This window comes from Cynocephalus volans, chromosome 3 (genome assembly GCF_027409185.1).
Source record: "Cynocephalus volans isolate mCynVol1 chromosome 3, mCynVol1.pri, whole genome shotgun sequence".
NCBI classification, from domain to species: Eukaryota; Metazoa; Chordata; class Mammalia; order Dermoptera; family Cynocephalidae; genus Cynocephalus; species Cynocephalus volans.
In genome coordinates, this window is record NC_084462.1 from 62,361,250 (window position 1) to 62,381,771 (window position 20,522).

Sequence of the window (20,522 nt, forward strand, 5' to 3'; positions counted from 1 at the left end):
GGGGCGGGGGGGGGGGACAGGCAGAGAGATGGAGGCCCTGGGGGTGAAGACAGACGGGCAGATGCGGGGTGTAGGGTAGGCACAGGCAGGGAGAGGTCCGGCTGCGACCTCCCCGCGCAGCACCTCTGCCGTCGGTGCCCTTCAGACTGGGCGGTCCGACGTGCCCCTTCTTCCAGAGAAGGAGAAAGGAGAGGGATGGGGCCGGCGCCGACCCGTGTCCTGCGGTGCCCCGTGGCCGCCCCGCCCCGCCGCCTGGCTCCGCCTCGAGGCCTCCGCTTTGGGCCGCCCCGTCTGCAGGCGCTCGGAGCCAGTGCCGAGCCGCCGCCGCCGCCGCGATGTGGGCCGTCCTGCCGCTGCTCTGCGCCGGGACTTGGCTCCTAGGATCTCCGGCCGGCGGCGCCGCGGCGCTGTCCGTGAGCACCTCAGGTATGCTAGGGGGACGCGGAGGCGCCGCGGGAAAGGAGCTCCACCCTCGGGAGCCCTTGGGGGAGGTGGGGACAGGGGCTCGGGAGGAGCGGGGCATTCCCCAGGGCCGAGGCCCAGGGGCTCTGCGACTGGGGATCCGGGAGCGGGGTGTCTCGGAGGGTGGGCTTCTGGCATGACCAGAAGAGCAGGAGGGGCTGGGTGTCCAGGGTCCCGCTTGCCCAGGCAGCCCCTGAGCCTAGAATACCAAAGAAGCCAGCAGTTTCTTCTGCCCTCTCCAACTGGGGACATAGAGGACTCTGATCTGTCCCTGCCAAAGGCAGCAGGGACTTTCCAGCCTTTTCTAGTGGCCTATCTGGGGACTTGGCACGTAGGGGATCCCCACAGGTGCCTCGTATAGGCACATTCTATGTGTAGAATGGATTGGACGGGCTGCTTGGAGGAGCGACTCCCTGAGCGGCAGCACTAAGGAAAGCACTCAGACCCACAGTAGGCTTAACCCTACAGCCCTGGGGTAAGGTCAAGCCCCAGGAATCCCCATTTCGTCCAGGTCGGCTGTGACTGGTCCAGCTTCATGCTGCTCTCCAACCCTTCTACTGCTGGGCTCCAGGCGTCTCCCCAGACGGAAGGCGAGGAGCCTGCCCCTCCCGGAGGCCTCCTCCCTTCCTTCCCCCCAGCCCCCCTCCTTCCCTGCTGCTCATGGCCCCAGCCTCAGCCTTCAGGCTCCGAGCTTACAGACCACCAATCTCATTCACCCTGAAGACAGTGAATGGTAGCCAAGGAACAGCCTGGGAACAGGACAAAGATCACTGAGGCTGAATCTTGTCTGGTCAGAATCTTGCCTCATTCCTTCTCACCCATTTATAAAAGAAAGCCCCCTGACCTTGAATCTTGGAGGGTACCCAGCTGTAGGTCAGTCCTGACCTAAAGGAAACCCAGCTGCCCCCAAGTGAGGGCATTGCTTTGCCCTGGCAGTGTGGCCTGCATGGAGGGGGGCTGGCACTGAAAAGCTGTCTTAACTCTGGAGCAAGGCTCGGCAAACTTTTTCTGCAAAAGACCAGATAGTAAACATTTTTGGCTTTGTAGACCATGAGGTCACTGTAGCAACTACTTAACTCTGCCATTGTAGTACAGAAGCAGCCATAGACAGTATGGAAATGAGTGAGCATAACTGCTCTAATAAACGTTTATTTATGGACACTGGAATTTGAATTTAAAATGATTTACGGGTGCTACTATTGTTTAAAAGTGTAAAAACTATTCATAGCTCATGAGCCGTACAAAAACAGCCTGTAGTTTCTTGACCCCTGCTTTGAGATACTTTCCGTACAGTCCCCCAGCAGGGCACACATAATGATACTTCTTCAAAAAGTCATAACTGGATCGGAAAGGATCTATTTGTGGTTAGGACATGGGTCACCAGCAGATCCTTCTGGCCCTACCCCAAGTTCATCTCTGCTTTTTATTCCACTGACCTCCTAAAAATGAGAAGTAGTTTTGGGGGTTTTCACACCTACTTGTTTTTGAACGTTCCCCGCCACCCCCACCCCAGGCAAAGAACATTCTGCCTCAAACCCTGGACCTGAGTTGAGATCTGTCTTCTTATGAAGCCCTCAGCTGCAACAGGGCCCTTAACAAGGATTTGGAACCCCCTCAAACCCTACCCTGGAAGTGTGTTGTGCATTTTTCCCCCAGGGAAAATGGTCTTAGCTTGGTTTGTGGAACAGGTCTGGGACCCACAAAGCAGGGATCTGCACACTGGGGGTGTGGATCCCTGGGGGAATACCAAGACATTCGAGCATAGATAGTGTTCAGGGAATCAACCTCCAGAACCTTTACTTCCAAATGTGCTCTTTGCTAAACTTGGGAGAAAATGCCTGAAGGCAGGAGGGACCCCTTTCCTTCCTCTCCTTCATCCTGAAACTGAACCTGCAGTTGTAAAAGCATTGGGGCGGCAAACAAAAAGACAAACGGTTACAAATCCTTCTTCGAGTCTGGTTCTCGATTCTTCAAGGAAATTGAAACTGAAGAAGAAGAGGACCTCCCCGGGGTGTCAGCTGATGGGGTCTTAGAAATAATGTGACAGAGCATCATGTGATTTGGGGCACAGGAAGAAATACAAAGAATTTAATGACATTGCTCTAAAAAACTTCCTTCTATCCCAAGCTGCTCATTTGAGTAGGATTTCCCAGCCCTTTGACCTATAAAAAACAAGATCAGACCAGAATTAATGCTCAACCCTACCTTATTCAAACAATAGGTAATATTCACTCATGAATATATAAATCCATAGGAGAGGGTTCTATAGATCTCATTAAATGAATTTCTAGTAAAATTTTACTTTTTATCTTAAACAGTTTTAATAATGTATAATAAATCTGAAACTTTAAAACAATTTTTAGATAAAAATGTACAAGGGCGATATAGCAGAAATCCACAAGCAGCTGGGTAACCTGTTTTTGTAAAATTTTATTGGAACACGGTCACACTCATTTATTTTCGCATTGTCTGTGTCTGCTTTTGGACTGCTGGGGCAGAGATGAATAACTGTGACTAAGACCATATAGACTGCAAAGACCAAAATATTTATTATCTGTCCCCTTTGGGAAAACATTTGCTGAGCCTTGGGTATACAGGTTTTTAATTAACTCCTTATTGAACTGTAACGTCACACAGAAAAGTGCACAAATTATTAAGCATGCATTTCAATGAATTTTCCACTAAGGATAACCACTATCCTGACTTTTAACACCATACATAAGTAGTATATTATTTTTCAAAGTTAATTTGGGATACAAAGGCAGAAAGTTTGAGGTCTTTTCTGCATTCTGTATTAGATAACATCATGTTTGGTGTTTTAAATTTAGTCAAGTTTTCTAAAATGCAAATCAGTTCTCAAGTGCTCTATTTGGCTGTAGACCCAACGTTGCCATGAGGCATCCAGACCTAATTTTTTTTTGTTTTCTTTTTACAGAGAAGTTTCACTTCAAGTCATGGATGGTAAAGGTCAGTGCCTAACTTCTTCTTTCTGAAGTTTTTCATTTCGTAAAGTTTCCTGTTATCAAACCAAACTGTACCAGATTTGAGACAGTAAAGAGGGATTTTCCAACCCTACTCCGACTCCCCCAGTCTTTGCAGACTTAGAATTGGCCAACACTGGTAAAGATGCAGTTAAGTAAACTCCTTCCAAACAGTGGGTCCCAGTGATGAACTTGGCTGGCAGCCTTTCAAGCCTTGGGATTCATTTCTATATTTTGTATTCAAAGCACATTGCATACTGGCTGCAAAATCTATTGGAGAACACCAGTGTGTGTGCTTTTGAAAAATAGTGATTTTTGTCATAACCTTGACCCAGCACCAGCCATGGTGTCCAGGTCTGCACTTGGCAGGTGCCTTCACCAGGGTCTCTTGGACTATTAGCCCTCTTTCAGGCAGCTGCATGGTCTGCATTCTGGCTGTAAGTCCCTGAGGCAGGGGGTTGCTTTGTAACTTCCCAACTTTCACAGCAGAGACCCAGGACAGTGTCCCACCACCCATTAACACAGATTTGACCTGAGCATCATAGCAAAAAGACAACCTCCATCTTTCCTCTCCAGTGAGCTGCATCCTGTTTCCGTGACTTATTGCTGATGTGTTTTGTTTTAGCACCAAAAGACATACAGCTCGGAGGAGTACCACCACAGGCTGCAGACGTTTGTCAGCAACTGGAGGAAGATAAATGCCCACAACAGTGGAAACCACACATTTAAAAGTACTGTGGGGATGCCTTTCCACCAGGCTTCTCGGGTCCCTCGGGAGGAGGGAACATCTCAGATCTAAAAAGAAATCCTTTGGTGACACACTCTGATTCAAGGGCCCACTAGGGGCTTAGGGTGGAGAGAACAGAACCCAAGCTCTGACCCTGTATTTGGCTGACCTCAGATTGTGGCTGCGTTATTCTCTGTGACATGGTGTTGTAAATTTAGGACAGTGTGATACCTCTCTGGGTGGTAGTAAAGTTTACAAGAGACTCTGTAGAAGCCCCTGCCCCATGCCTGCCACCACGAGCAGCCTCTGAGGACATCTGCCTTCACTCCAGGTTAGTGTCACTAGAAACACACACACACTCCCGAAGTAGTCACTGAGGACTCTGAGAAATGTTGTGATGGCAGTTCAGCCAGGTTGGTAATGCAGGCAACAGCAAGAGCTGGAAGGAAACCTGGGTTCGAATCTCATTTCTGCCCAGTGCTAGTGTGTGACCATGGGGGTTACCGTGGGCTGTAAAGTGGAGATGACAGTGCTCCCCTCTCTGGGCTGCTATGAGGGCTGAGTGAGGCAGCTGGTGGGAAGGCACTTGTCACTAGTCTAGTGGCTCCTACCTGGATATCCATCAGACTCATCAGTGGGGTATCCAGAAAAATGGGTGCCCAGGACCAACTGCGTCAGCATCTCTGGGGTGCAGCCGAGACATCCATACTGTTGAAAAGCTTCCCAGGCAATTCCTAAGCATAGATAGGGTTGATCTTACAATATTGAATTATATTAAATTTAAAAATGTAAAAGAGCCAAGTCACAGCAGCTATAAATAGGACACAGGTGAACAAGGGGTTTCATTATTTCTGTTTCTTTTTTAATGATTCACTAAGCTGCTTTTTTTTTTATCTTTCTGTTTTTCAGTGGCACTGAACCAATTTTCAGACATGAACTTTGCTGAATTAAAACACAAATATCTTTGGTCACAGCCTCAAGTAGGTATAATTTATTGCAACCAAATCCGAATCTTTTCCTTACACCTTTGGAATAAGTTTGTAGCCTTCTCTGCTCCTTGCCAGATTCGGTCTCATCTCCAGGCACAGCTGCAGGTGTCCCCAGATTCTTTGGGGGAATCAGAAGGGGTCAGCTCTCAGTAGTCCCTCTGTCTAAGCTCATTGCCTTAGCAATGTGGACCCCTAACTTAGAGTCACTAGATAAAATACAGATGCCCAGTTAAAATTGAATTTCAGATAAACAACAAATAATTTTTTAGCATAAGTCTATTAGTTCATTTCTGTTGCTTATAACAGAATACAGAATACCTGAAACTGGGTAATTTGTAAAGAAACAATATTTATTGCTTACAGTTTGAGAGGCTGGGAATTCCCAAGTCCAAGGAACACATCTGGTGAGGGCCTTGTTTTGGGGGTGACTCTCCAGTGACACAGGGTGTCACATGGCAAGAATGGCAGGACCAAGAGAGAGACTAAGCTCCTCATTCACTCTCCTTATAAAACCATCATAGCCATGCCCGTGACCACCATTAAACCATCAGTGGATTAATCCAGTCACTAGGGCATGGTCCTCACAATCTAATCACCTCTTCAAGGCTCCACCTTTCAGTTACCATAATAGGATTTCCAACCCTCTTAACGCTGTCACAGTAGGAGTTAAATTTCAAATACACGAAATTTTAAAGGACACAATTCAATCCACAGCAATAAGTATATCTTAACACTACAGAGTTATTCGTTGTCTAAAATTCAAATTTAACTAGGTGAACTATATTTTTATTTGCTAAATCTGGCTACCCTATCCTAGCTCCCCCCACCCTCTCCAGGGGACATGTCATTTAGCATTTAGGACCAGTAGACAAGGGAGAGATGTTTCTGACAGTTAGTCTTTCTCATTGTCTCTTGGTGATTTCATTTTAATTATACCTTTTTTTTTTTTTTTTTGGTCAAAAATTGTTTTGTTTTGTTTTTCCCCTGAAAATAATGTCTTTGGTTGTTCCAGAATTGCTCAGCCACCAAAGGTAACTACCTGCGGGGTACTGGTCCCTACCCAACCTCCATGGACTGGCGGAAAAAAGGAAATTTTGTCTCACCAGTGAAAAATCAGGTAGGCAACGCAATCCCCATCCTTTCCCAAAAAAACAGCCACATTTTCAGACAATCTACCAGGAAGAAGAACTCAGAGGAACCACAAACCCACTGCAAGCACATCCTCAACTCTGTTTTTCCCTCCTCATGTCTCTAGCTCTCTTCTTCTGAAAGGCCAGGGAGGCCATTGCTTCTGCGGGCTGCTCCGGAGGATGAGAAATTTCCTCCTGGAACTTTGGCCGTCATTGTCCCCACGCTCCCCAGACTTCCCCGTTAGAGTCCCCCAGAGCATTATGTTCCCTGGGCCCATCAGAGAACGGACACCAGGACCCGTTCCTACCGCCCATCCATCTTCTCTCCCCTCCTCCAGCCTCTCCTCGTGGCACCAAGGTCCGGCCTCTCCCTGGCTGGCCGGCTGCCTCCCTCCGGGCAGTTCCAGCTGGTCAGTGAGCAGAGTGAAACCCAGCATTTCACCCAGCCTCCCAGTGACTCTCTCTGTGGGGCAGAGAGGACTTGGTAACTCAGAGCTGAGGACTGGGCTGCCTCCTGGGGGGCATCTTACTGCCTGCCCTGGTCTGGGGAGTCTGGACCCCACCCCTGCTGTTCCCTCTGCCTACTGTGGTCCCTCCCCTAGAAATGACAGTGCAGTAGCCCTTTTTATCAGCACCACACTCTCCTGAGTGAGCCACGGGCTGGCCCTTGCAGTAGCCCATTTTAGAAAGTTGCTGACCTCTCCATTCCAGGAAATACAAGGTCAAGGTTTCCTTCCTGGAAACTCTTGGCTTTCCACTGAAACGCTCCGTGAGAAACATTTTTTCACTTTCTAAAGAGTCATATGGCACAGCTTCAAATCTTCCCAGGCTCACCGTGTTCCTGGAGCCTAACAAGTGATCAGGATGTTTACACCAGCACCCAGAAACCAAAACAAATCTCTCCTCCCAGCAGGAAGTGGGGTAGAAAGAAGCTGCCTTGGCCCCATGACCCAGCGGCAGTTTTTACACCGTCAGAATCACGTGACAGTTCAAGCAACAAGTATTAAGTGTGGAAACCTAAACCTGCTCACCATTTGGATAGGTGGCAAGGGGAGGTCCACTAGGAATTTTCCAGGTCTCCCCATTAACTGATCCTGGGCCATCAGACAGGATGGCACCACCTGGGCTGAGGGGGCAGGAGCAAAGTGGTCACTGCGGTAGGTGTGTGGTGTGTTAGTGTGGCCACCGCATGGTTTCAGACAGTAGCCACAGGACCTAACATCACTTGAGCAGTCCCCTTGAGGGTTGCTCACTTTACAGAGTGGGAAAGAGGGAAAGTGTCTTGCCCAGGGTCCAAGGTAAGCAAGTGACAGAAGGAACTCAAAATCAGGTCTCTGCTCCAAGTCCAGTGCCCAAGGCTCAGCCCTGCTCTGCTTCCTTCAGCAGTGAGTGTGGTCACCCCCTGGGGGACCTCTGACTAGCTCTGTCCCTCCCTGCGAGGGAAGGATTTGAGAGCAAGAGACAAGGAGGGAGGCCAGCGTGGAGGCTCTTTCCAGGGAGACAAGGATGAGGACCAGGACAAAGGTGTGGACAAGGAGTTTAGGAGACATTTCAGGAGCAGAAGAGGGAAGATTGAGCCAGCAAGGAGAGGAGGAGAGACAGATGAGCATGAGAGAACAATAACAGCGACTACCGTGATGGAGCCCACTGTGGGGACAGCTTGACAGACACGCTCTTATCTAACCCTCCCAGCAGCCCTGCGAGGCAGGCACTGTTGTCCCACCCATTTTACGTGTCAAGAGGGGAAGTAACTTGCCCAGGTCACACAGCTAATGAGCCGCAGAGCTGCAATCCTGGAGGTGCCGTGAATAGGGAAGCCAGGCAGTGGCAGTGATTGTGGCAGAAGATGAGACAGATGAACGGGGCAGGACCCCAGAGGCTGAGTGTGTCAGGAGCGTCCAGGTAGGGTTGTCTGGGAGTCAGGTCCATGTCAGCCTGGGTGGGGGTCAGGGCTGAGGCTAGGATTTGGGGAGCTATTAGTTTAACAGGACAGTGGACAAAGTGAGATTGGTGGTAGAAAGGTGGGAGAGAAGGTTCTAGAAACAGAACTTTGGGGAATTCTGCTGGGAAATAGTGGGGAGAAGAGGAACCGGCAAAAGATTCAGAAGTAGGAGAGCCAGGAGACTGTAGAACGAGGTCTGGGGGGCTCCAGACTCTCCCAGTTTGGTGGGGACTCATCACCAGGAGGCCAGAATCGGGAGTCCAGAGGCGCAGGTCAGAGGCTACCTGCCATTGCCACTCCTCTGCAAGCCTCAGTTGCCTCAAGGGGAGAAGGACCCCAGCCTCTCAGGACTTGTGAGGCTCAGGATGGACAAATCTGGAACAGGGCTTTGTAAACTACAGAGGCATTCAGGGACCTGGGGGTTCTTGGCAGGGGTCCATGGAGGAAGTCAGAAGGCGGAGGCTGTCTCCTGGTGTCCCAATTACTGACTTCCTCTGCCCTCTTGTGGCCCCTCTAGGGTGGCTGCGGCAGTTGCTGGACCTTCTCCACCACAGGGGCCCTGGAGTCTGCGGTCGCCATTGCAACTGGGAAGATGCTCTCTTTGGTAGGAAATCTGCCCTAGGCCACCTCCTGCAGAGGACGCCCCAAGGACTGACAGGAGGGCCAGGCCTGGGCCTCAGTCCCTTCAGGGCTTTAACTAATGATGACATTGCAGTTAGACATCAGGTGTCCCAGCCCTGTGAACATTTGGCACGAGAATCTCAACTGATGCTTTTCCCAGAAAGGAAAGAGGTTTATAGAGGGAGCCGTCCAAGGCCTCACTCCTGGGTGGATCTGGGTGTTCCTCAGTTTGGCAGCCTGGGGCCTTCCCCGAGGAGGGGCTCAGAAAAGCAGAGCCTGCCCGGGAGGTAGTCCTCTGGGAGCTGTGCCCCTTCCCAAGCTGCCTGGTTGTCTTCATGGAGGGAAGAGCCGGGACCTGTGTGGCCATCCCCTGACTCCCAAGAGAGGGATGACAGCCTTTGAAAGAACTGTCCCAGCCCCCACCTCTGGGTAGGGTTGGCAAGCGTCATGAGGAAAAGGAAACGTGGACAGGGTCTCTGGCTAGGCCTGTCCTTCCCTCTCCCATACACCTCCACGTGACCCCACAACCCATACTGTCTGTGCACCCCTGCAGGGTGGCCAGAAGTTCACTGAGCCCCTCCCTGTGCTGGCCGCTGGGCTGGCACTTCAGGACATACAGAGACATCCCTGCCCTTGGGGAGCTTATAATCTAGTCATCGTGCCACAGTGTGATGGGGCCACTGATGTGGATCAAGAAAGGAGTCTCGGGGCCTTACACTGAAGCCTCTGGTGGGCTCTCAGCTTTCAGCTCCCTACTCTGTGTTCCTCCTCCAGGCAGAACAGCAGCTGGTGGACTGTGCCCAGGACTTCAACAATCATGGCTGCCAAGGGTACGTCCCTGACCCATAGGGGCCCGAAACGCTGCCTCGTTTCCCACTGATGGCTTCTGCCAGATCTAGTATGTGCCTGGCACTGCTAGACATAACGCTATCCGCTTCCCTGTGTGGTAGCAAGATGGTGTCCATTTTACGGGGGCTGAAGGCGTGTCACCTCACACAGCCAGGGTGTCACAGCCAGAGCCAGGCCGAGCTGGAATCTGAGCTCAGGCCTGCCTGGTTCTAAAATCCACCCTCTTTCCACTGTGTCTCCTGGCTCTCATTCCACAGCACAGCCAGCCTCAGCTGCCACCAAGGCTCTGTGTGACTGGCCAAAAGAATTAACACAGTGGCCACCCCATCTTGGCAGGCCCTAGGAGGGGACTTTGCTATAAATGTGGTAGTGTCCATGCATGAGGGGCTATATCTTTGCTGGGCCTGCTTTCTTGGCTTATTCTTAAAACAGGTTGTTGGGAGTTTGCTCCTGTTTCTACAGTGACTCACCTCTTTCTCCACATGTGCTGCACTCCAAAACATTTCTGTGGGAGGGGTCAGCTTTCCAGCACATAATATGCATAAGGCTGGGCACTTGGGGCTCCCCTAGAGCAAGCTCCCAACCTTGCCTGCCAGGCACCCCTCTCCCAGGCTCCAGCCCCACCACCCTCACTCTCTCTCCTCTATAGCCAAGTCCTGGGAGGGCCTCGTGCAGAGAGCCGTGCTCCTGTCCAATTTCTTGGCATTCATCGGTGAAGGAAGTCACAGCCAACATATGGGTCCACTGCTGTGTTCATTCAGTCTCCCCTCACTTCTGGTCTCTTTCCTCCCTGCAACTCACAAACACCTCTCATAACAATAGGCTGGCACCTGGGCATCCCACCATTTCCCTTTTTTTTTCTGGCAGCTGGCAGATAAGAGGGATCAAATCCTGGACTTTGGTATTATCAACACCAAGCTCTAACCAACTGAGCTAACTGGTCAGCTTCCACCGTTTTTCAAAGGAGTCTGCTTTGGCTCAGGACAGTACTAAGAGCACCTGCTGTATATCTAGGCACTTGAGACACAGCGCTTAAGAGAACTCAAGGAGCTGATGCTCTAGCTGGGCCAGGCAGACCATAGACAAGTATACAGAAGGTCGGGTGGTGACAAATGCTATGGGGGGAAAAGCCGAGCAGGGGTGGGGAAGGGCCATGCCAGGCAGCTGTTGAGTTTTTGTTTACTCTGGGAGGCAGTATGATGTAGAAAAAGATCCACCTTTAAAACCAAATTGCGACTTGAGCTGTGTGGCCTTGGGCAAGTTCAGCCTCTTGGCCTCAGAAAATGACAGCATCTACCACATGGGATTGACATGAGGGTCAGGCAGTCATGTCGGAGGAGCTCCTGCCAGGTGAGTGCCCAGAGGGCTGACACCGTCAGCCATCCTGTAGCACTGCCTGCTCCTCCTGATGGAGGGGGCCTGGCTTCAAGGAATCTCTGTCCCACCAAAGCAAGAGAGGCTGAGGCTCCAGTGGCCTTGCCTGAGTTCACTGAGCTTTACCTCAATGCCAAGCAAATGGGGCGACATTGCTGGCCTCTTGAAGACCCACAGAGACCTCCTCTGCCTCTGGGACATACCCTAACCAAGGCCACCAGATGGCCAGGGCAAATGTCTCACAAGCTCCAGCCCCTGCAGGCCCCACCTCTATGGGGCAGTCCCAGGTGGGCTCATCTGTGTGTGCTTCTTTCAGAGGTCTTCCCAGCCAGGCCTTCGAGTATATTCTCTACAACAAGGGCATCATGGGTGAAGACACCTACCCCTACAAGGGCCAGGTAATTCTGGGTGGCCTCGGCTCTGTCTTCTTGGTCTGCAGGGCTCCCACCTCCATGCCTACCCCGACGCTCTTCACAGGCATTCCTTCCCCTCCTTCAGCTGCCTGAGCCCCCCGCTCTCACCAAGTCCAGGGGTCTCTTATCACCCTCTGCCTTCCCCCATCTGTGGCTCTCTCTCCTTCCTGAGCCTCCCACGCCCCACCCCACCCTGGCCTATTTCTTCCTGGCTCCTCTCCCTCCACAGCGGGCACATCCTCTGGCCCATCCCCTCCCACCCATCAGTATCAGTCCGTATTGTCGACCTCGTCCTGACAACCCCTCCTGGGCCCACTCCTATGTTGCCCAAGGCCTGATGAATGTGCCAAGGGCCTCCCCACCGTCACCTCAGCACAACCTGGCCATAGCCAAGCATCTTGTCTTTCCCCCCAAATTTCCCATGTCAGGGATGAGCAGCACTGGTCTCCCTCAGAACCTGTTCGCCACCAGTGGTCCTGCCTCCGGTCCCCACACCCAGATCCTCAGTCCAGTCAACCTGCCGACCATCATAGAACTTCTCACATGGGCAGCTTCATCCATCCAGGTCCCCGGCCCCACTCAGACCTTGGCCTCCCTTCATCCAAGATCACTGAGGGTGACCCCACTTTGGGACTCTCAGATCCAGCTCTGACCACATTCCTGCTGATCAGAACTCTTCAAAGGCTCCTCAGGGCCTCTAGGACAAAGCCCAGACTCTTTGGCCCTCCTTCAAGACCTGCCCCACCCCCACCCCAGCCAGTCTTTCCCGTCTTCTCTCTTTTGCTCCGGCCCAACACTTGCTGGTTCCTGAAGATCAGGTCCTGCCTCTCCCTCCCATCCTAGCCCTTGTCATCACAACCTTCTCTCCTGCCTCAGAGGGGCTTGTGCTTCCCTCCTTGTGACTTTACCTCTGTGCCTGCCTCTTGTGAGCACTGTTCCCGGGACTGACACTGTCTCTCCTCTTCCCCTGCCACTCAAGCGCTTACTCAGGGTCCATTTCTCAGCTAGTTTCCTCAGGCTGGGTCAGGCCCTCCCTGGGCTGCCACACAGTGCCGTGCGTGCCTGCCTCTGCCAAAGCCAGTGCAGGACCACCTCCTGCCACCAGTCTTTGAGCGCCCTCTGATTCCCTCTGAAGTGAGCCCATCACCCAGACCTGGGCACATGAGGTTTTTATTGAGTAAATGTCATCCAACTGCGTGGGGAGGCTGAGGTCTCAGCCTTGGGCCAAGTGTCCCTAACCTATATTCCATGCCTTTCGCTGCCCTGAACAGGACAGCGACTGCAAGTTCCAGCCGGGAAAGGCCATTGCGTTTGTCAAGGACGTAGCCAACATCACAATGGTGAGTAGTGGATCCTTCTTGCAGATGGGGAGTGTGTTCTGATAAAGAGGCCCATCCGCATGGCTGTCAGATGGCCAGAGGCCCCGTAAGGCACCTCTCCTGGCAGCACATCACTTTGATTGGAGATTTTGGATTATCACTGAGTCTCAGTCACCACGACAGCAGCATGGTGGGCAATGGGAGGGAGAGCATGGACCAGCGAGCAGACCCTTGGGTTCTGAACCCCAGGTCTGCCCACATCTTCATTCTTGTGGCTCTGTTTTCTCGTCTGTGAAATGCAACTGATAATCCCCATCCTGCAGAAGAGGGTGTGGCATAAGCCTGTGCATGGGAGAGAGGGAGGACTGTGACTGTGTGTCCATCAGGATAAAACAGATTCTGCTGCAGTAACAACCAAGCCCAAATTTGAATGGCTTACAGCAGTCAAAGTCAATGTCTCCCACCTACCACCTGTCCATGGCACAGGCAGGGCGATCTGTACCCTGTGTCTTTGGCCTCACTCCAGGACCCAGGCAGAGGGAAAGAGAGTGGGAAATTATGCACTGGCTTTAAAGCCAAAACAAGTTACATGGTGACATTTAACTTCAAGTGGACGGGAAGTGCAGTCGTGCCCTGGAATGTGAGTGAACGGCGCTCGTGACTACAGCGTGCATGTATACAGTGTGAGAGGCTGTGTGAAGAGCAAAAGAATATCTCCATGGGCCTATGGGTGTGATGTGTGCAATGACAGCAAGAGGCGAGCAGGTGTGTGTGCCCAGAAACATATGTGCAGGTCACACATGTGATGTCTGTGTAATGACAGTAGCTGCCATTTCATTGAAGCACGTGCCAAGCTCTCAGTCAGAATAGCAGTTTAAGTATATAGAGTATTTAGAGGTGTTGTAGCAACCATTCAATATGCATTATTTCCTTTAGACTCAAAATAACCCTAGGAGATGAGTGTCATTATTACCTTCATTTTACAGATCGGGAAACAGAGGCTCAGAATGGTTAAGTAACTTGCCGAAGGCTAGAGCTAGGAGGTAGAAGCTAGATTTGAACTGAGATCCTGTCATTTCAGAGCCAGGGCTCATGGCCTCAACAACATATACCCACACCCTGTAATAGGGATGTCACCATAGTCAGAAGAGAGCCTGTTTCTCTTTGACATACCCACCAAGGCTGGCCGCTCTGGGCCATTGTGTCCCACTGAGAGGTGAATCAGGGCCTCAAAGATATTCCTTTTGCCTGCTCACCAGGAGAGCCTTTCTTTTTTTTTTTTTTAATTTAATTTAATTTTACTTCTTAAAATACATTGTACTTGATTTTCATGCCCCTTTATCCGTTCCTCTTCACCCCCTCCCCTAGGAGAGCTTTTCAGTGTCACCTTCAAGGCCCTGAAGAGCCGGCCAGCACTGACGTCCAGCCCCCTCATGTTGGGCAGGCCTCCAGACCTCCCTTGACCCAGATCTGCCCTGTCCTGGAAGGAAGCCACTTGCTTGCTGGGCAGCTATTTGCTTTTTGCAGCTGGGTCTCTGCCCCCTCTGGGAGGCAGGACCATGGGAGGGCTGGGTGCCCCACCTCTCCTGAGCTTCCCTTCCCTTCAGCAGATCCCCAGCCTCAGCTCGCATAACCTCCACCCCCACTGCAGCCCCTTAAGTTCTCATTGGCTTACTCTGACCCAGTCATTTCCAACTGGGATGCTGGAAGAAAAATAGTGATGTCTGGAACCCACCCCACAGATGCTGACGTAGTTGGGCTGGCGTGCAGCCTGGGTGTGGGGATTTTTTAAAGCTCTGCAGGTGGTTCTAACTGCTGCTGTCACCTGGTCTCTGCAGCTCCATTCCAAAGCTGCCACCTTGACTTCCTCCCACCTGCCTCCCCCTGAAGGCGGCAGGTCCTACTCAGAAGGCAGAAGCCCTTTACTGGGTCTTCCTTGCTTCCACTACTGTCTGGGTCTTATTAGCTCATGGTTTGGCAGAAAGGACCTATAAGCCAAATAAAAAACCCAAAGGATCCTGGCCATCAGGCACAAGAGGGTGGGGCCTCCATGCCAACGCCCCACGCCCACGTTCTGTGCGGGAGGGGGCAGCCACCCCGTAGTGGCTCCTCCTTCCTGCCTTCTGGTTTCTTCCCTCCTGCTGGGCATCTACACTGCTCTGGGCCTCTAGCCCCCACCTTGAGGCAAAAGGACATACTTTGAAAGTGGGTAGGGAAGTGACAGAGACTACATGTGTCTATATCTTGGTCCCTTTGTCTATCCACAGAACGATGAGGAGGCGATGGTGGAGGCTGTGGCCCTGTACAACCCCGTGAGCTTTGCCTTTGAGGTGACCAGCGACTTTATGATGTATAAAAAGGGTGTCTACTCCAGGTGAGCCAGGGCCCGGGAGCCAGGAGGCAGAGCAGGGGGGCTTCTCACACCCGGCACATGGGACTTGGGCACACCATTTTGTGACACTACTCTTTGTGGGGCATTTTACCCATTCCCTCAGTTAATCCTCATGCAGACGTGAGAGTCGGGAACCAGTCTGTGTCTCAGAGGAGAGAGAAGGTCAGAAGGGGTACGGCAGACCAGGCCACGTGGCCAGTCAGGGCTCGGGCCAAAATTTGAGAGCTGTATCCTCCGCAACAGCTAAGAAAGCCCATGTTCAGAACTTTGAAGAGATTATGAATGTGACATTCACTGGGCCAGCCGCCCAGGGGAACTCTGTGTCTGGCTGCCCAGTTTTGAAATATGGGGGAGACTTCATGGCAACTGTGCTTTGTAAACCCACATTTCTGAAAACTATATTTCTTTATTTAAAAAAAAAAAAACTGAAGATATAAAATAGGGAAGAGAAAGTAGCTGCCCTCAAACACCAGGACCCTGTGTGGAAGGAGCCACCACAGGGCTGTGCAGAAACACCGAGCCCCTCACCGTTGCAGCACAGGTGCGCCTTGTCCACGCCTCCACCACGGGCCGGTTTTGTGACGTGCATGGATGAAGCGGGTGGCTGTCCTACCACTTTCTGCACGCTCTCGAGTCTCCATCATGGTCTCCTCATTTTATAGCCTCTCTGAAATGATGGTTTCCAGGGCTTTGTCCTTTGCCCTCTTCCCAGTTCTCAGATACCCCTGAAACTCCATGGCCAATTGTTTGCTGGGAACATCCAAGGCCAGCCTGGTCTCCACCAAGCATGAGACCCACGTGTAGATCCAAGGGACTCCCTGCCACCTTAGCCTGGGCAGTCCATGGAGACCTCAAATCCCACATGTCCCCTCCAGACACTGCCCTCCCTCTCCCAGGTTAATGGGGTCACCAGAGCCATGGGGAAGCCTTCCTGCCTCCATCAGCCGCTGCCCCATCACTGCTGCTCACGTCTGCGCTCTCCTCTCCCTCCCTGTGTCTCTGCCCTGGCCCACCGTAGCCCTCTCCTCCAGCTCCTCCTTACTGGTTTGTAACACACACACAGAGACACACATACGCTCTGGTCCATCCCCCACTTGGAGCCAGAGGCAGCCTTCTGAAATGCTCCTCTTCCCACTCCAACTGTTAAATACTCCAGTGTCTCCCCACTGCTCAGTGTCGTAGCGTGGCTGGAGGACTCTTTGATCTGGTCCTTCCTCTCTCTGCACGTTCATCTGCCGTCAAACCCCCCTCCCTTCCCCACCCACCACACCCTGCAGCCCACACCCCAGCTGCTCTGAAGGGTTGGTAGTTTCATGGGTGTCCACTGCCTCCCCAGAGAAGCCTTGCTTGACTCCATCCTCACCCAATTCCTGCTGGGTTGGGTCACCCTCTTCAGGGCTCTTGTCACCATCCTCACTATCACAGCCCTCAGGACATTGCACAGAAGCAGCCTCTTTGCCAATCTGCTCGTTGCCCAGCGAGGCTTCCTAAGGACGGGACAGAGTTGTGCATGCTGCTTGTGTCTGGCACCAGCCCCAGGCCTGGCACACATCCTTGCTTAGTTACACATCAAACCCATACTCCGTTACACATCAGCTGGATTAATGCATGATCCCTGCAGTTTGTTCTCTGGAATTTCTTGGAATTTCCCCATGGAAGCTAGTTCACTAAATGGGAAACCTGTATTTTTGCCATAAATGCAAGGTAGTCTTTAAAATAAATGCATTGGCAACAAAGCCCTGCTGTGTTCAGTTCTCATTGGACACTGCTGCCTGCAGAGGGTACAGCAGGAGCGCAGCTCCTTGCTGGGAAAGAGGGATTAGAAGTGTCAGGTGTTAGGATGGGCCAGCAGCACACTGAGACTCCCCCTGCGTGAGCAGAAGCACTGCAGGGAATAGCTCTCTCATCCTGTGATGGAAGTGAATTTACTACCACACATGCCTCCCTGGGCCCCTTTGGGAATTACCGCCTAGAGTATTTGGAGAGCCATTGCGGGGTGTGATTGAGTCCTTCTGTTTATCCTCCCCATATTACCAACCCTTTTTTAACTTCATCTTCCAGTACTTCCTGTCATAAAACTCCAGATAAAGTAAACCATGCGGTACTGGCTGTCGGGTATGGAGAAGAAAATGGGATACCCTTTTGGATCGTGAAAAACTCTTGGGGTCCCCAGTGGGGAATGAACGGGTAAGCAGCTTCCACATCCCACCCCTGGGAGGGGCGTGTTGCTCGGGTCTGGAGGCCCTGGGGGGGCGTCCCCTCCACCTCTAAGTTGTGGCTTCCAGGAAAGAGCTGGTCAGCCACACCCAGGCCCAGGGTTTAGGGGTAAGGGCTCATGAGAATGGACCCTCCATACCCTAGAACCCCAACAGAAGTCTAGTTGGCTAAGAAGGATCTGTAACCGCTGCTGGGAGAACATCCCAGAACTCAGAACCCCCCTGGAACTAAGCCAGCTTCTGGGAAAGTCCTTTAGAAGTCAGGGCAGCAAAGTTACCCTTGATCATCGACAGACGCTTCGAGGAAAAAAGGCTGGAAACAGGAGGCCTGAGTACGAATGTTGATGTGACTTGGTCCAGGTCTGTCCTGTCAGTGTCCTTGTCCTCATCTGAGAAGGAGAGTTTTAATTAACTCAAGGGTCCTAGTGAGGATTAAATAGCTATGCGAGGGACTAGCCAGAGCTGAAAATAAATTCTGAGGCCCAGGCCTCAGTAAATTCTGTGAGGAGGAGGCTATGGATAGAACATGAAAGAGAGTTCATTTGGCAGTCAAGGAGAGGGAAGAATAAATAATTCACAAAGTCAGGTCAGTTATTTCCTGGTGATAAAATAAGCCCCATGCTCCCGTTTTATATATTAAGAGAACCTAGTCCCTGCAGTCAGCTCTTGGTAAGCAGCAAAACATTCCAGAAAGTTCTGTGGTGAGGAAGCGGCCGGCCAGGCCTTAGCTCCCCGTCTCTCTGCCCAGGTACTTCCTGATTGAGCGTGGGAAGAACATGTGCGGTCTGGCCGCCTGTGCCTCCTATCCCATCCCGCTGGTGTGAGCCGCGCCGCAGCAGTGACTGGTCAGTGGAGAAGAGGAAGGTGGCCTGGGCCGTGGAGGTCCTTCCCGGGGGAAGCTGTGGGGAGATGCACCCAAGGGCACCTCACTTACCCCTCCCCCCTGTGCCGAGCCTGGAAACTTAAAGAAAAGGAGTAAGAAGAGTTCCACCATGCCACAAGCCCACCCACGTCTTTTGGTGCAGAGACCATCACCAGCCATGTGCCTTAGGCATGGTCTTGAACTGATTCAAACCCACGTGGGCCAAGAATATTCTTTCTTTCCAGAAGGGCTACTTTCCACATTTAGAGAGAGCTCCCGCGACTGTCTTTTCTGTGTTCTTTGTCCAATAAACATTCAGTGAGCCCCTCCTGGGACTGGGCCTGTGCTGGGTGTGCTGGGCCAGACACGACTAGGACAGGGCTGGGACGGGGCTCGGTCTCCCAGGAGGGAGGCACCCGGGGGGTGCCCGGGTCTCTGGCTGGGAGGATGGTATGTATGGCTGCTAGTGTCACTGTCCGCCAGATGGGGTACTCTGGAGGAAGAGCGGGTTTAATTTGAGATCTTGTGTTTCCCCCAAACCCGAATGGGAAGGTGGGGATGGAGGAAGAAATGGGCCAATCTCTGGCAAAGGCAGGATTCAACCCTTTCTCCACGGGCCTCCCCCACCTCAGCTCCCTATCCCTACTCAGACTCTAGCCCCCCACCTGGGCCTGTCCCCAGCCCTTCCTCACCAACCCCTTCCTTCCAATGTGCCCACATGCTTCTGTCATCTCCATTCCTCCCTTCCCCTTCTCCTTTGAGAAATCTTGATCTGCACTTACAGGGTGGCCATGAAGCTGCTGCTGCTTCCTGAGGCCTCTGGGCTCTGGGGAGCCGTGTCTGTAGGACAAGCTGCAGCTCTGCCCTCTGTCCTGTGGTTCACTGACTTTATTAATGAACTTAATGAGCTCTCATGTTAATTTGGACCTCCTGAAGAGCTGGAGTCTTGAGAATGTTTGAAAAAAATATGTTAATATTAGAAAATGCAAGTATGGTTTAATCTATTAGAAAATTCTAGTAACATAAAACACCACAACTATAGACAAAAACAATCATCTTAATAGTCTTTAATTGGATGAAATTCTATTCCAGATGTTAAAAAAAACCTGATGTGAAATGAAAGCATAGTTCTTTAATATGGTAAAGATGCCAAGTCAATGGTTAGTGGTGCAAAAGGAGTCCCAGTAAAGGCAGATACGTGACGAATAGGCCTGAGAGCACCACTGTTGCTTAACATCGATCTGGAAGGTCTGGCTACTGCAATAAGAATAAACTAAATTAATATTTGCAGATAGTGTGACAGTAGCTAAAAGCATTCAAGAGAATCAACATAAAACTTAGAACTAATGAAAGAGTTCAGAAAATGCCTGGTTATCAGATACAAACACAAAAAATCAAAAACTCAAGCTGGCTGGTTAGTTCGGTTGGTTAGAGCACCATCTTGTAATACCAAAGTCAAGGGTTTGGATCTCTGTGCCGGCCAGCCACCAAACAAAATTGAAAGAAAAAAAAAAACTCAGAAGAAAATTATTTTAAACTACAGCAACAAAACTAGTAGCTAAAGATAACCACCTAAATGAAGAAAATGATTAAATTACTAAAAACTATAAAGGAAGACAAATTGAAAGGCATACCATATTTTTCAATGGGAAAGTTAACATAAATAAGTTGATTCTTGCCAGAAATAAAAATACAGGTATGGTACATTTCCAACTAAAGTCTCAATAAAATTTTTTGATACTTTTTATTTATCTGAGGGGGAAAAGGACAAGATTTTATAAGTGAGTAATGAGAAAAAAATTTTATTCATACATTAAAATGTATAGCTCTGCCCCTCTGTGACCTGCCCTGGCCATGGGGGACCATAGGAAGGAACCTGGAAGCAGGGAAATGTACCCACACCTGGGCCAGCTTTCCAGAAAGCCAGGGGCTCCGTCCTCTGGTGCCTGCCTGTGGAACTCTTGCCCAGCCCCACCCCAACCATGATAAAAACCCAGACCAAGCTCCTTTCCTTGTTCTCTCAAGCCACTTCCCACCTGCTTGAGAGGACTGTCCTGCTCTCCCAAAGACCTAAATCATGACTCAGTGGCCTTTGAGGATGTGGCTGTCAACTTTACCCTGGAGGAGTGGACTATGCTGGGTCCTTCCCAGAGAAAACTCTACAGATGTCATGGGGGAAATCTTTACAAACTTGGTTTCTATAGGAAAAAAATAGGAAAACCAAAGCGTTGAAGATCCATACAAA

The 20,522-nt window shown here is 51.2% G+C and overlaps 1 protein-coding gene across 1 annotated transcript; it reads left to right on the plus strand.

Annotated features, from left to right (window-relative positions):
• Positions 1–320: 320 nt before the first annotated feature.
• On the plus strand, positions 321–18,646 carry CTSH (cathepsin H). The gene is made up of 12 exons (XM_063090623.1): positions 321–426; positions 3,398–3,429; positions 4,069–4,174; positions 5,080–5,150; positions 6,172–6,276; positions 8,749–8,835; positions 9,627–9,682; positions 11,392–11,473; positions 12,760–12,828; positions 15,075–15,181; positions 17,261–17,386; positions 18,164–18,646. Exons 1-12 carry the CDS (start codon positions 336–338, stop codon positions 18,237–18,239), a joined length of 1,008 nt encoding a protein of 335 aa, XP_062946693.1. The 5' UTR covers positions 321–335; the 3' UTR covers positions 18,240–18,646.
• Positions 18,647–20,522: the final 1,876 nt, after the last annotated feature.

Coding starts and splice junctions, on each gene's coding strand:
- CTSH (XM_063090623.1), top strand. CDS start 336: ATGTGGGCCGTCCTGCCGCTGCTCTGCGCCGGGACTTGGCTCCTAGGA. Junction 8,836..9,626: donor CTGGGAAGATGCTCTCTTTG/GTAGGAAATCTG, acceptor TTCCTCCTCCAG/GCAGAACAGCAGCTGGTGGA. Junction 9,683..11,391: donor AACAATCATGGCTGCCAAGG/GTACGTCCCTGA, acceptor TGCTTCTTTCAG/AGGTCTTCCCAGCCAGGCCT.